The sequence below is a fragment of the Mesocricetus auratus genome, unplaced genomic scaffold (genome assembly GCF_017639785.1).
Source record: "Mesocricetus auratus isolate SY011 unplaced genomic scaffold, BCM_Maur_2.0 Super-Scaffold_100006, whole genome shotgun sequence".
In the NCBI taxonomy this organism is placed as follows: domain Eukaryota; kingdom Metazoa; phylum Chordata; class Mammalia; order Rodentia; family Cricetidae; genus Mesocricetus; species Mesocricetus auratus.
Window position 1 is genome coordinate 49,433,813 of NW_024429190.1, and position 17,299 is coordinate 49,451,111.

The following is a 17,299-nucleotide window of genomic DNA, read 5'->3' on the forward strand; positions in this document are numbered from 1 at the left end:
TGCTATTTTCCACCCAAATAAAATTCTGTCAAGGATTTGAACACTCTCTTCAAATAATACAAACAAACAAATAAACAAAAATCAACTCCTGATGATCAGATGCCAAGAATGTGAATTCCAGCCCAGATCTATTTTTGCCAGAACTTCCAAGTTTATAATAACTCAAAGATTCTATCTCACAGTGATCACTATCTAAAATGGGCTGACTTCCCTTTCCATGTATCTTGATATGAAGAAGAAAGTTGTGTCAGGAATAAAATAATAAACATTGCAGATACTTACACAGCATTTACCCTGTGCCAGAGTCTTGAGAACTGTTCCATAAAAGCGCGCGCGCACGCACACACACACACACACACACACACACACACACACACACACACACACACTGTGTATTACATTTCCCCTAATACAATTATCTATGATGGCGAGATTATTACTCACCTAGTTTGATGGAGAGATTAAACAAAGGTTCAGAGGATCTAGGAAACCTGCCAGAAGTCATTCAGCAGTAACTACATGGCCAGACCTGGGAAAGATATCTTGCATACCACGTAACTCAAGAGTAAGTGTTTCTTCATAACAACTGTGAGTCTTGACTTTGACAGACACTATTGGAAAACAGCATAATATTTAACAAACCCCAAATAATAGTCAGCAAGGAAATTTCTCAGACCCTCTGGTTGTAAATTCAGGTTAGGTGGATAAATAAAATTGTTGGATAGGGCTTTACAAGGAACTCATTACTTAGCCAAAGGCCTTGAGCAACTTGTTGCTGAGCTTCATTTTCACAAAAGGGGCAACTTTGTGCACTCAGGGAACTATATGTGGGTTCTGCCATGTAAAAGTCATCTCAGCCAATCAAATCCATAAGAATAAGAAGAAAAATAAACAATACAAACATTCCCTTTGGAATTTGGTGTTATGTTTATTCAAAATATATGATACCCTGAAAGTTCTTTGAAGCTGATGTTGTAGAAATGGCTCAATGACTAAAAGCAAAACCTGATTATCTGAATTTGGATCACCCAAGCACATGCATGGGCCAGAGACAATAGCATAGAATCTTTTATGGAGCATACCTTGGTGAAGAGGCAAAGAAACCTGCCTCAGTAAAGGTGGAAAAATGATGACAGACTCTCCAAGTTTTGCTGATTTTTTTACACACATATGCATGCACACACACACACATACAAATAAGAATGCATACAAACTCACATTCATCATACACACATTCATACGCACAATACGAAGCACCCCCTCACATATACTCACTACATAATCACAAATCATAAAACACTAACAATCATACACATACAAATAAGCATACATACACATAGACTCTCATTTATCACATACCCATATTCCCACACACATACAAAGCATGCTGAAACATCCACTTACACATATACATAAAAATACATACACACAGAAACATACACTCATTCACTCCCATACATACACATATTACAATGCCTTGAACTTTTTATGAAATTAAGCATTTGAATTTCATTCTTTGAACCAAACGCCTACACCCTAATGGTGTCTTTATCCCAGTTTAGCTTTTAAAGAAAAGGATTGACGTTTAGGCTCTCTCTGTATAATATAAAGAAAAAATAAAAGGACAATTATTTTATACACATAACTAACACTAAAAACCATTATCTGGCTTTGAGTACAGGGCAGTGTCATGTTTCATAATTATTTCTTATTCACATGAGGTTCTAAATAGTGTAAACATCTGAAAGCTGCCCAAAACAGTTACACTTCCCCCCCAAACATATAAATTCTGTGCCATGAAATAAAATTGTGTATTATGAATGCACAGCTCACCTTCAAGGACTTTGAAAGTGCAGCATTGAAAGGAAGTGGTTAAAAGTTTTCTCAAGTGCTTCCTTACATTGGCAAGAGAGAGCAAATGCCTTATCATGAAGCAATTTTATTTATTTTTGTCCAAGGCTCTGAAGCAGTGCTGATAAACAGATGTTCAGTATTTGTTGGCGTTGCATGAATTGGGCATAAACACTGAGAGGAATTCATTGGTTGTTATTATCATCAGAAGGTACAAGGACAGTCCCTTTGAATGAATATCTATGAAAGACATCAGGGTGACTCCACATTTATCAATATAAATGCAAAGTGAATAGACAAAATATCAAAAAGGAAAATCTGTATTATCACAAACGTCCATTATAATTTCAATTCTCTGTCTACTTATTACTTGCTTTGCTTTCTTATTCTATTCATGGATAGAATGATCCTACGAGTTGGTGTTTCTCTCCCAGGACATATGAACTTACCTTTCACAGTTTTTGTTTTTTTTTTCTTAAAGAAGGTAAATGATTCAAAGCTTTATCCCAGAGGAAGGAGAGATTATCTAATGATCTATAAGATGAAATTCTAACCTGAACACCAACCAAACCACAGTTCCTTGGACCTACAATTCATCCTACATTCAAAATATGCTAGAGCAAAAGTGGCACAAAACTTTTGGAAGTAACCAAACAATTTTTGATTTTATATAAGGTCCACTCCATGAGATGGAACCCATATCTAACACTACTTGAAGAGCAAGAAGTAGGGCCGAGACAAACCTAGAGATTTAAGGTAAAAATAAAATATTACTGTACTTTTTCTTCTTTTTTAGTTTTTAATTTAAATTTAAATTAGAAACAAGGTTGCTTCATATGTCAATTCCAAGTCCCTCTATGTTTCCCTATCCTCCCGTGCCTGCCCACCCACCGCTCCAATATCCCCTCATTTCCCCAGGGAGGGTGACGCCCTCCTAGGGGGTGTCCATAGTCTGTCATTTCATCCAGGGCAGGCCTAGAGCCTCCCAGAAGAGTTCAGTGTGAGTGTGCATCTCTCATTGTTGGATGTGAGTTTAAAGTCCATGTGTATACCTGGATAAATACTGATCTACTACCCAAGACTCAATAGATTACCTAGGCCTCCTCACTGACACCCACATTCAGGGGGTCTTGATCAGTCCCATGATGGATTCCCAGGCATTAGCCTGGTATTCAAGCTAACCCTTGTCAGGTCAGCTCTTGAATTTTTTAAACAATAAGTGATGTTTTTCTACACTCATTGTTCAGTGCCTTATCCAGTCATCATCAGAGCAGCTTCCTCCTGTAGTAGATAGACAAATACAGAGACCACAGACAGACATTACACAAAAAGTGAATCCTTGGAACACACACATCTAAAGGGGCTGTCCCCACCAAGTCTTGCCTCTGCAGCTAAGGCAACAACATGGAAGAGAAGGCAGAAAGAGTGTAAGAACTAGAGAGGTGGAGGACACCAAGGGAACAAGTTCCTCCAAATCAACTGAGCAGAAGTTGTATGAACTCATAGAGACCAGAGTAGCAAAAACAGGACTTATACAGGTCTGCACCAGGTCCACCACATATATATTATAGCTTTCAGTTTAGGATTTTTACGGGAGTGTGTTATCAAGTGAATCTATGATTTTAGTGCCTTTTCTTTTTATTTTAAATATTTTATTCATATTACATACCAATCACAATTCCTCCTCCCTCTCCTCCCACTCCCCCCCCAACTTCCTCTCCATCCCACCCACCAATCACTTCTCAGAAAGGGCTTAGCCTCCAATGGGGACTCAGCAAAGTCTAGCACAATCAAGTTGAGGTAGGACCAATCCCCTCCCCCATGCATCAATGTGGAGCTGGACAAACCACCTTACGGAATAGGTTCCAAAAAGTCAACTCATGCGTCAGGGATGAATCCCTTTTTATCTTGAAGCTCTTATCTCTCTGTTGGTTTGCCTTGTCCAGTTTCGATATGATGGATTTTGTTTTATTATTTCATATTTTATTTTGTTAGAAAAATAAAAAAGAAGAAAAAGAAATTCTATAAACCTGCCTGAATTTAAATTGAAATATTTAGAGAGGGTAGACCCTCTAGAAATTTGGCTTATGTTAATAGCTGTGTGTCACGTCTATGAGCTATACCCATCCAAGCCAGCAGGAGTATGGAATAAAGAGTGTTAAAATTCAGTGCATTTGCTGTCCTTCACATGCCCCTGTATACATACATCATGCAGAGTTATATTAATTACAAAGAATGAATTTCAGAACTTTTGCCAAGAATGCTTTTACCATTTAACTACATCCATTTGAAAAAAAATTGCTTTTAGTCCTTACATCTATATTTGCAATAGGGATTGCTAAGTAAGGTATTCTGGCAGTGAGCAAACCCCAAAGAATCCTGTTGTTTACACCACTCCAGAGGCTGGACTAACAGACATAAACTATCTTGAATTTTCTGAACTCTGATCCTCACAATTATATAGCAACCATTTTTGTTCACTTTCAACACTTCCAAGCTCCAGGTTTTGCCTTTCAATTTTATATTTCCCATTTGTCACAAATAATTTTTTTAAAATATGTGTATTTTAGAGTCAATTTGGCAGCCTTAACACAGACACCTTTTGCTGATTTTGAGTTACATATCGATGTTTTCACCACACCTCTATATAAATGGGCATTTTGTGCAGGTTTCTTTTAAAATCTGCATGCCTCTTTTTTATGCCAGGAAAACTTTGTATAGACCTTAATAAAATGTCAATTTCATTATATTCTCTACTGAACAAATAATCTATTGTTTATGTCATACAGCCTGTATATTTACATAAACCCTCTCTGGTGTGCCTCTTCTGCTTTTCAAGCTCTCTATTTCATTACTTTATAGTTATTCTCATAAAATCTCTATTATCTGTTCTTTAAAGTCATGCCATCTTACTTTGAAATCATTAAAATGAATATGTCTGTTATTCCTGGCAACATCATGTTTTGCTTTTAATCAGTAATTTTCAAAGCTGGAAATATGTATCTGAGAAAATATCTCTGCATCTGAATTCTGAGAATTGACTGGCATCTAAATTCAGTCTTGCTTTGTTCAGTCATGAAGATGGCTGGTGCAAAATTCATGAAAGCTTAAGCAAACTCATCATGGGGTCCATTTGGTACTAGCTATTTCTTTGCTATGTGTCTAGTTACTTGCTGAACTTATTATTTTAAATTTCTTGAGATTTTTTAAAGTTAAATTGTATTTTTCTAGAAATCTATCCTATCAACATTACTTAATTTGCAGGTGTAGACTTTTCATTTAGTATTCTTACAGTCTGTTTGCATTCTGTAAAGTAGATAGTAAAGTCTACACCAATTTTACATTTCTGGTCTTTTGTCTGGTAGTTTGCCAATTTTGCTGATATTTAAAAGGAACAAGTTTTTCGTTCTGTTGAGTTAAGCTACAGCCTTCATATTATCTGTTTTTATTTCTTTTTGTTTCTTTTCCTTGATTCTACTGTCATTTGTTTATTTGTGTTTATTATCTTATCTAATATGGTAATTCAGATTATTTATTTATTTGAGTCTTTTTATTTGTTAATATAGTTATTAATTACTATGACTTTTCCTCTGAGCATTGTTTTTAATGAATTCTATAATTATGATTAAATTATACAACACTGTATTTGGATATTCTTACCTCCATGTATAATCTGAGTTCCTAAGTGACTTACTATTTGGAAAACTTTTTCTTTGTGCATTTGTTTCATTCCAATATATTTCCAGTTTTATTGCTCTTGTCATTGTTGCCATTGCTATACTTTGAAGAAGGTACTTGGAATGATTTCAATCACTTTATTCATCTTAAGAACTGATTTGTAGCCCTAAACATCATCAATACTGGGTAGTATTCCATGTACACTTAACAAAAGTTCATAACTATTTTGTCAGGTAGTGATTTCTTTGATTTTTCTCTCTCTTTCCAGTGTGCATTTTATTATTCCATTTTCCCCGTTTCATATGATTTTCTATATCTTTGCCAGTTTCCTTGCTCATGTTGTTTCCATTTCTGAAATATTCTCTTAACTATTTTAACATACCTTCACTTTTTAAACACTCACTTTGTAGTTTTATGTATGAATAGTTTATATGGCTTTGCTTCACTGTTTTGTACTCGCAATAGCTACTTAGAATAGAATATATCCTTGATCTAATTGTGTATAAATTTGCAGTGAGTTTAACACTGAGAAACTGTCCATTGCTATGGATCATGTTCTACCTCCCATTTATTTGATAGACATTCATCATAATCACATAGATCATATGCTCCAAGCTGTATGGCAGCAACTATGTGCACCTACTTTCCAGATAATGAGTGTGACATGCTCAAAACCTAATAAGTATAAGTGTAGTAAGATCTGGTAGGTGTCATTATATTTAGGCATTTACAAAGCACCAGAAGAGAAAGGTAGAGAATGCTCCTTCTTGAATTCTTTAGTGTACCATTGAGTGACACATCAAGACATTATTAAACTATATCTAATTTACAAAGTAATTGAACAAAGTATGTGTTTTGGAAATAGCCAACTTACAAAACACTTTATGTAACCACTTCAATTTGTAATCAAATAGAATTAACAATCTCATTTTATATTACTATAAACATTGACATTAAATAAACATATGCTAACAATTTTAAGCTATAGTTTGTTTTCCAGATAAATCTTGTTTAAATTTCTTCATTCATACATTTTTTTTTGCTTTAAGAGTTCTTTTTTTTTTATTTTGAAAGGTAATCTTTTTTTATTTTAATTTTAAATAGCTTGTTTTACATGTCAATCCCAGTTCCCTCTCCCTCCCCTCTTCCCGCACTCCCCTTCCCCCCCTCCCTCCCACCCTATTGCCAAATCCTTCCACATAGGGGATATCTACAATCATAGGATCGAAGACAGATCATTCATACATTTTATACAGATATGTATACATTTAAAAAATTGCTCAGCTTACTCTTTTCTCCACTCTCTTTTTCTTAACCTTTTCTTTCATTAAATTTTTGATATTTTCATACAGTGTACCTTGATTGTATGATTTTCACTCTTCCAACTCTTCCCAGATCTTCCTCACCTCACTACCCACTCAACTTCATGTTCCCTCCCGTCTTTTCCCCCAAATCCATCTCCATATCAAAATAGGAAAATAACATGCAAAAGTTGAAATGATTTTTAAAAAACTAAAAAACACAGATAGAAAGAAAGAAAAAAAGAAGGAAGGAAGGAAGGAAAGAAAAAAGAAAGAAAGAAAGAAAGGAAGGAAGGAAGGAAGGAAGGAAGGAAGGAAGGAATGAAGGAAGGAAGGAAAGAAACTAAAGGCACCATATCAACCAACCACATTTCAGGGACTGGCCCATGCCCAGTAATAGTTGGCCAACACACAATGGTCTTCCATCCTTTTTTGCGTGCATATTGTGTCTGTTTAGCTCTTTCTAGGACAGTCCCATAAAATTGGAAGAAGGTTTTTGCTATGATGGCTGAGACTGAATTGAAGTGGAAGGTTATATGTTTATCTTTTTCTATGTACCTGATTATGTGATGTTGAAATTGTACTTTCTTCTTAATTTTCTTATTCAAATTTTAAGTCCCTAAATCTGACCAATTACAATTCATAAGGTTTCGCTCCCCTGGCCCCACATTCACCCAACTAATTTATCTGCTATATAAATTCTAGATCCATAAATTCCATTACCTGTTAACCAGTGATCTCCATGTTTATAAATAAGCCCTGTCATCTGTTGATGTTCTATATACTATGTCCATTCACCCACTGGACTGAAACCTGATATTACAAGCAACTTTAAAATCTACATCTACATAAACTAAGAAACATTCATTCTTCTAACTTATCTATTCTGTTCATATAAATTTTGTTAGTCAACAACATGACAACATTATTCACTTAAAGAAATAATTAAAGGCTACCTTAAATATCATCTTAATTTTTTTCTATTGTTTTAATGACTGTCTACCCAGACTCCTGGATCATTTCACTACCTTTCTTTTTTCTTTTATTTCCTTCATCTTCTTTATTAATAAAATCATTTTATTCCATTGGATTACTTAAGTATCTCTCTAAACCTTACTCAATGCCTCTGGGATTTTCTTTTATTTCAGCTTCTACAAATGTGCCACATTTTCCTATAATATAAATAAGATAATACTAATCATGAAAAGAATAACTTTAAAAAGTATAAATTTTAGTAAACCTACCACACAGCATATCTATAACTAAAAATGCTGTGTGATATAATTAAATTTTGTCAAAAGAATGGAAATTATGTTTAGTGCCTCCAACAACATAAACATGGAAAGGAATAAGAAAAAGCTGAAAGTAATGACCATGATATTTTCATGTATATACTCATTGGATTATATATGCTAAATATGTGTAGCTTTATATGTGTCAATAATACTCAACAAATTTGTTACCAAAATAAAATATTTAGGAGTTATCAAATAGCAAAACTTTTTCTTAGGGCTTCACCAATGTCATGACAACAGAACACTGAACAGGATTGCCTCTTCTGTAGCTGAGGTTTCATTATCCTCAGATGAACTGCAACAACATTCTGATTAAGCCTTGAACCATAACTCTATCTGTAACTCCACTGTTCATCACCAAAACTGATGTCACCAAAATACCATGCCCTTTCATTCTTCTATGATTCTGAACAGTCCATTCTCTTTGGATATGATTTTCTCCAACCTTTCTGCTCACAACAACTATACTCATTTTAAATACAAGTCTCAAACATTAAATTATAATCTTATATATTGAACGTAATGTAAGACGTTAACCTTTCAGTTGCTAACCAATATGGAAGTGCCTCTATAATAAGCCTTCAACCCACATTGCCATTCCCTTTAGTTATTAAGCTTCTATCTACTTTTCCAGTTCCTGTTGAAGACATGAAAACAAATTCTCAACAACACATTCATAAGTGAACGAGAGTACCACAAGCACAAAGACACAAAGACAATCTATTTCTTATAGAATGTGCTCAATGTTTTCTATGTTAGAAAATATACTCCTGAATTCTCTTGTGTTGTTTTAAGGAGTTGCATTTTAAGTGGACCTGGTTATGCCCCCAATGGAAGTAAAGAAAGTCTAGCTCAACATTTTTCATGTTTTCTAACTGAAAGAATTAGAACCACTCTTCTTCATAAAAAAGAAAATTGTAACATGGAAAGCTTTTAAATATAATATTCTTCAACCTTGTTTAAAATCTCAAAAAACAGCTTCATCTCTTAGCATAGAGACAAGTGCTAAAAAGCAGTGTCATTAAACAGGAAAATAAAAATAAATACCTAAATGTTTTTTCCAAGATATTTGTGTAATTTAAATCCTTGAGAAAAGTGTACTGCTGATTATAGTTTACAGTTCAGTACTTCTGTTTCCTCACCTATAAACTAGAACAAACATTCCCTGCACTCTACATCACAGACATGGATGTGATGAGCAGCAAGAAAGAGAAACTTTGGGAAGTACACTTTGAAACAAAATGTGCTGTACTGCAGGCATTCACTCACCAAACACAGTTCTTGCAGGCACAGATTCTCTGTTAAGCCAGAATGACACTTGGGAGAGAATGACAGTCATGATGCAAGGCAGATAGGTCTGAATCACAAAATACCCAATTTTTCTTTTCAAGTGGAAATGAGCTGTCATTACAGTATATTCACCTGGAAGGAGAATGTAAGAAGCTTAAGGAACTGTAATTGTCAATAGTCAGAACAACTTGGAAATGGAAGGGATTAGAAAAAGAAAAGTTCCTAATTTAAAAAACAGAAAGAAAGAAATGATCGCATATATCTAATGAAAACTAAGAAAAGCAAAAATGTCCTAGTAGAACAAGAGTATTTTAAAAAGAATTACACAGCATCCACAATGTTGTACTGCTATGCCCCATGACATGGTGTTCATTTTTCTCTTTAGCTCATTTCCACTCCCTAGCAGGATTCTAAAGATACTGCTAGTGGATTATCTTATTGGCTTGGGTCCCTTGTGTTCACTGGTACAACCTTCATGCTGCTACAGGAATTGATTGCACTCCATCCTTCCTGGTTTCAACACTGCTCTTTTTTGGCCCGGATTTTTCACTTTTAACTCTGTCACCGATTCTGACTTTCTCTAGCTGTATGCCTGCTGTAATTTGATTCTATCAGTTTTGTCTAATTGTCATACCTACCTTCTTTTTTCCTACCACAATTTTAATTATTGCCAGATGTAAGATAATTAGTCTAAACAGCTGCTTTTTTCTTTATTGAGGATGGCCTAAGAGAGGAGCTGTCCATGCAGGCCAGTGGCAATTACCCAGAAAACAAGGACTGAATAATCATAAATTATCCACAACAGGAGAAAAAGAATGAGGAAACAAGGAAAATTGTTATCACTACTTTGAAGATAAATGCTACAGTTGACTGATCTGAGAAGACAGATATTTTTAAGTATGTAGTAACTGTTTTACAAAACTGTTTCTGAAACTTGCATACACATATCAAGCTCCTTGGAATCCTGTTGCAGAACTAAACTGTTTTAGTAAAGGAATTGTCTACAATAAGGAATGTCTCAAAAAGCTCCCAGGAAATTTGTGCTGTTATGTTAGTTCATAAAGCTCAAGGGTAAAATGTTTTTAACTTTCTGACATGTTTTTAATTGTTTTAAGCTAATAGTCTGGGAGGACAACATATTCATTTAGAAGATGTTACTAACCTGTGCTGGATTTAATTGTCTCCTTCCCGATCGACTGGCCCAGCAAATCATATTGATTTAACCTGGACCCATCAGGAGCAACCTGAACAGAGTCAGATGCATTGTAAGTCCAAATATAAGTGACTTCTGAGGTTGTGTATGCATCTGTCAGAAACATGAAACAAACATAGTAAACTTTTGAATAAGAAACACTACCAGAATGACAGATCTACTGCTATAGATTTAATAGAATCACTGCTCACAAATGAACACTTAATGATCACAGATTTGGAGGGAAATGTATGTGTGCTTTGAATTTATAACTTTAAAATTACAGGGATGAAAAGGATCAGGAGGAACAATCATGAACATATAAGCATTTTCACTAATACCACTTTGAGAGGTCGTGAGCAAATTTCTCTTTAGAGCCAGTAAAATGTCACTGGATCCCTCAGTACTGAAAATGATCATAACATTCCCTCAGTACTAAAGACATTTGTGAGAAGCTGAGGAAGACACTGTGAGAACAAGCAATGAAGATACTCACACAGTTTATTTTAAAATGATGTACAACATGAAATAAAAATTATAATCCAAAAGTACGTTGTTTTCTGTATAATAAAATTTAGTTAATAGATAATGACTTTATCATGAGTGAAGGTATTTAATTAGAACAATGAGAATGAATTGTTAACATAAAAATAAAGCAGAAGATTATATACTTCCATCACATTATAGATGCATTTTCAAGCATATCATTTATAAGTTAATTAGTGAATACCAGTTTCATTGACTACAGTTGTATAGCATTCCAGTTAAGTTGCGCATTAACAGAAAGAGGAAACATATTTTACCAAAGATAAAGAACATATTAGAAACGACCTGCTTCTGGAGTTGAGCAGAGGTCACACACATCTGGTATTAGCAATTCCCTATCTGGATGTTTCCTTTGTGCATGCGTATGCTGTTTTATAACAGTTGAGAATCCCCATCCCTATGCGAGAGTCTCTTCACTATTGCGTATAAGAAAGTCATAATTCCTGCTCTGCTGCCAAACTTTGGAGAACTTTGTACATTTTTTAATGTGGCTTCATGCGAAAAAAGTTAGCTTGATGCTGACATTCTAAACTAGGGAAGAAACAGGAACAGCATCAGCTTTTATTTCCCTAGCAATATATGTCTTCAGGTCCCCATGAGACTTGAAATCATGTTTCTTTATTCTGTATATATTTTTGCACTATCTTCATGGTACTAAGGAGTTCTACTATGGAACTTGACCCAATTATATTTTCATTCAAGTATCAGATGAAACACAGTGGATGTTAATATGAGTGTCTGTCATTCATGAGCTGTGTGATTTTTTGTTGTTGTTGTTTTTTGTTTGTGTCGTGGCACCTTACTTTGCCATGAACTTGCAGTGGTGGCCACACCCTATGGGCATGGTTTCGGGTATTCAGACATGACCCCTTATAAAATAGAAGAGGATGCTGGCTTGGTCTCTGGGGTTGAGTTGAGAGCTTCAGAAGGGCAAGGACTGCATCTTCTGTAGCAGAAAGATGGTGGAGGTTATTTACTATTATTTGTGTAAATGTGTCCCTAATAAATACCTAATTTTCATTTAGCTAAAGTCTGGAGGACTCTTGTAAACCCACTGTAAGTTTTGTTTTGTTTGTTTTGTCTTTTGAGACAGGTTTTCTCTGTTTAACAGCTTCGGTTGTCCTGGAACTCACTTTATAGACCAAGATGACCTCAAACAGAAATCTGCATGACTCTGCTTCCGTAGTACTGGGATTAAAGGCGTGTGCCACCACTGCTGGGCTAGCTGTATGATCTCTTAATGACATTCATTGTTATTTGGTTTTCTGAATGTCGCTACTAATACTAATGTAAGTGAAATACTCCTTATATTGATACTTGGATTTATGCATCCTCAAATAAATTATGTTATATTAAACAAATTTTGAAGTAGGAGTCTGAAATAGATGTAGATATACATACATATTTATAGGTGTGATATACATACTTCCATAGAGAAATATTTATATATTTGCACATGTGAAATCTAGCTTTTCTAGAGTTTAAATTATCCATTAGCTAATTTCAATTAAATAATCACTTGTGATGCCACTGAAAACAATAAGTAATAAGTTAGCAATGTAGCTAACTAAGCATTCATTTACAGTTCCTCAAGGGCTTCTTTTAGTTCCCTCCTGAGTAAACATCATGGTTTTTCCTACAAGAGCATTTCCAATGCTGCACAATTAAAAATATCAAATAATCATTGCTCTAATTTTCATATTGTCACTAGACACAACCAACAGAAATGAGTGTGTAAAAGTGATGATATTCTTTTAAAAGTTATGAGATACAGGTGGGCAAAGGCTATGCTGATTTTTTTCTGTAAGTATTCTCAATTTGTTCCTGTTAGATTAATGATTACGCTAACTGGAAATTACATTAAATCTGCCTATCTGGTAATAGTTCATGAACACATTATAGAAAATGGTTGATCCATTTTATGTCTATTTAAAGAATTTACTGAATTTCATTAACTACTCTATATAAGTCTATTTTTACAGTTGTAAGAGGACAGGAAACAGAATGTAACTCAATGCTCCTCAGAGCCACTCCCTTGTGCTCAATCCCACAGGCAAGCCATGTCATCACTATCTTTATTAATAAAGTAGAAATGGAGAAGACAAGATGGAGACATGGCTCAGCAGTTAGGAGTATGTATTCCTCCTGTAGAAAATCACAGTTTGATTATCAGTACCCATGCTGGGTGGGTTCACAAACTCCTGAAATCTATCTCCTGGTGATCTAGTGCCTTCTTTCGGTCTCTTTAAGAACCTGCACTCACATGAACTACACACCACACACACACACACACACACACACACACACACACACACACACACAATTTTAACAAAATGTTTAAAAGGAGAAGGCAGTTTGTTTTACAACTTGTTTTATAAATCCCACTTTGAAACTAGGATTGATTATATAGAGTGATTTTCTATAATTTATACAGGCAACCCATGTTTGAGTGCTAGTCTGCAATATACATATGAATACTCACTGGCTTAAACTCAGCAATAAATAGACATAATCCTAAATCATGTTAAACTATGAAATTTTATCCTAAAAATGTAAGTCTTCAAGTTCTTTGCACAGAATATTGCAATACTTGCATTCAGGAAGTTTCAAGTCAAATGAAACTAGATAAAGATGTAAGGTGATAAGGGTAAAACAATAATGAATTTTAAATCACACAAATGCAGAAAAGATGCTTCTTTTATTTGAGGAGAATGACGAGTGTCCAGAAATGCAATTATTTTAGAGTAGTGATTCTTCTAAAGGACAGGAAGAAGCAGCTAAAGATAATGTCATGGCTGCTTCTGCCAAACTTTTTCTGTGCCAGCTTCTTAAGGTTGTTCTCTCGCTTCATACTGCTGTCCATACTGCTAAAACAGATGCCTCAAGCTCTTGCTATACACAAGAATAAATAAGAGAATGAGCAAACTGCTTTGTTTTGTGTCAGAATATGAATTTGAAGAAATCAAAATAAAAAATGTAATAATTACACAGAAAAGTAATTTGGATCAGAAACTTACTGTGTTTAACAGATGCATTTCCTATGGAGCAAACTATCATAATCTCAGGCACCTCATAGCCTGCACTCATGGGAGCTTTTAATTGGAAACCAAACCCTTCCAAACAAATTTATCTCATTTTCAGTATTGAAGCATCTTGCATTTGACATCTGATGTCATAGTAACAATGCCTCATCTACTGAAAACACTTGTCCTTCCCATATCATTACTGCATCTTGCATAAATCCTTTTGGGTGCCAATGATTTTCAAGTTTGTCTTTAATGCCACTTATGCAATGCAAATGAGTCTCTCTGCTGCATCTGTTCTGGTTTTCTCAACACTGTGTTTACGTTGTATAACATAACTGACTATCTTAAATAATATTGAAAGAAATGCCAGTTTTGAAGTGACGGTTCCCATGGCAATAAAGAAAGGCTTGCAGTTAAGCCCAGAGGAGGCTCTCAGAGAAAATTAAGAACTGACACCTGCTATGAGTATATACAAAGCAAACAAGCTTGAATCTATCCACAAGATTACCATCCTGAAAGCAATAGAAGAATCGATTCTCTCATCGGCCACTATATTTTCATTGAGTTGGCAGTCTGTGAGGAGATACATCCTTCCTCACTCAGTCAGTCATAAATCTAATCAGGTTAGAAGTGGAAACCTCTGTTTAACAGAAGGAAAAGAAAAGCCTGAAGCTGCTCAGAATGCTCTAAGATGGGAGAGTGGAGCCTCTAAAAAGGTCAGGGAAGGAGGCATGCTTAGACAGAAGAAGGCCGCTTGGCTGCATTGATGAATTAATCCTGATCCTGCCTGGAGTGTCCTGTGGGCCCAGAAAGATGATCTGACTTCGCCCCTTCCATTATTCCATAGTGTGAATGCTTCTGCTTGACATATAAGATACAACCCAGTGACCTAGAGAATGGCCAGAGGCACAGAAACTTTTAGAAATGTTCTATCTGCACAAAAGATGCTGACGTGCCACCATCCAATGTTGTCATCTTCATTAAATGAATTTTAAGGAAATAAAGAACTTCTTCCATCAGGACAATGGTAGACAGACAACTCCATAGGCTTTATCTCTTTTTTTCTGACCTTTGTAATAGTCAAGTAGGAAACAAGCAGTAGAATTAGTCATACCTAATTCACTCTAAACTGAAAAAAAAGTTACATTTTAATGTGGTAGCGCCATGAAAAATTACTATATTTATTCAAAGTATAGTATTTACTATAGAGGTCTCTGGTTTAGTTTTATACACAAACTGAAACAAAGAGTTTTATAGTAGTAAAAGAAATGATGCTTTGAACTAAAAATGAATGGAAACACTTGAGTGAACCATAGAATATTCCAATTTATTCCTTAAGGTCAGTCACCATGTCTTTCACTTCTGCATCCATTGGTCAATTATTAAGTATCCCATAATATGTGAAGAAACTGCATGGTACAGCAGAGATGTTGACAACTGGTGATGTTATTGATTTAAAACATACTTTGGTCCTTATACTTACAGCTTCCAAATTTTAGTGGGCATGAGTGGGCATCCATTGGAAAATCCTCCAAGTGCATTGGACATTCAGCTTGAACTGTAAGCCTAGAAGGCAAAATTCTACTCTTGGTTTAAGTGGATTTGCTAGTTAAGATAAATCACTTGTTACTGTTTTTAAAGAATTGGAGCCTTACATTGGATTTGTAGAGGTTTAAACACAAAAAAATAATAAATTGTATATGTATTTGTAAAAAGGATTGTCATTAACATCACTATCAATATTTAATAACTGAACAAACTGAAAGCTCTATTACAGAAAGAGGATCTTTTTTATGATTTCAACAATAGAGAAAAGTTGATGTATTACTTCAGTATGTGGTTCCTTAAAGACATGCCATTTTTAATAAGTATCTTATGCTTACATAGGTAGATATGTATTGAGAAATAGATAAAATAGAGATAGATGTTTCACTTAAAAATACATTGTTCATAGTAATTCCTGGCTAAATTATGAATAAAAGTCCAAGGATATTAAAAATATAGTTTCTATATCTGAATATAATACTGATCATTACAAAGAATACTCACAGAAAATACATTATGAACAACACTTTTAGTTATTTCCATTTAACATAAAAGCAAAGTTAATAAACAAGAACTAAACTGAACTCACAGAAAAATCTATTCTAATTGAGCTAAGAAAAGTAGTTATCTGCCAACTGTGGCATAGTAGTCACACAGTATTTAAATAGAACCCTCTGTAGTAGTCCTTAACATTTTATAATCTCTGGAATTCATTATTTATGACTGAATGATCAAAACATACAGTCATTAAGGTTGTAACATCTACATATTGCAGTATTTATAAAGAGGAAAAAGAATAACCCCACACTCCCATTGTAGGCAATGGTCGCCTAGAAATCAGTCCTCAACTCCTGTTTCCACCAGGCACAACAGAAAACAGCTAGTCTAGAACTTAACTTTTCATTTAATGTTGTAAGACTTCAGAGACATGAGACATGACTGCGTGTGCATGCAGCAGTAATAGCAGCATTTTGTTCTTCAGATCCTCCATTAGCATTTATTTACTATCTTCATAATAGTTAGTTCTCATAAAGTTTTACAAAATACTTGAAAGGGAATCATAAGGAACAGCAACTACACATATTTCTCTATTTTCAGGAAAGGATAAATAAACTGCATGAAGTTGATGTTACACAATCATTTAAATCATAAAATAGTAATTTTATATGGCTAAGCCTAATGCATCATTTTATTTAAGCAATTCACTTAATACATATAAACTATGGATTCTTTGTATCTATAAAAGAATATAGTGCAGATTAAAATATGCACATAAAAACATTTAAAACTGGATAGGCTACAAGATGGGATATGGAAAGGCAAATGACATGCTTTTGCAAACAAATTACTAGTCATATACTAAAGTGTTTTTAATTAAAATGGAATGTGAAGAGAACCAAAATATCAATTTTTAATAACCAGGAGTATTTTAAGCTTAAAATTTTAACTCATTATAATTACTTACATGTCCAATCTTTTGTAAAACAAAATATGAGATTTTTATAAAACAAAATATGAGCTATTCAGTAATTTTAGAAAATGTTTCATTTGTGCTACTATTTAACCATACCTTGC

General features: G+C 34.5%; 1 protein-coding gene across 7 annotated transcripts in view; it reads right to left on the reverse strand.

Annotated features, from left to right (window-relative positions):
• The window catches only part of Gabra2 (gamma-aminobutyric acid type A receptor subunit alpha2), a 164,969-nt gene that overhangs the window by 37,160 nt on the left and 110,510 nt on the right, over positions 1-17,299 (reverse strand). For all 7 annotated transcript variants that reach the window (XM_040747156.1, XM_040747160.1, XM_040747158.1 and 4 more), the window contains 3 exons: positions 15,663-15,745; positions 10,578-10,721; positions 9,395-9,547 (listed from right to left, as the gene is read on the reverse strand). In XM_040747156.1, the coding sequence (XP_040603090.1) occupies positions 9,395-9,547; positions 10,578-10,721; positions 15,663-15,745 (380 nt within the window). The remainder of the gene's footprint in view (positions 1-9,394; positions 9,548-10,577; positions 10,722-15,662; positions 15,746-17,299) is intronic.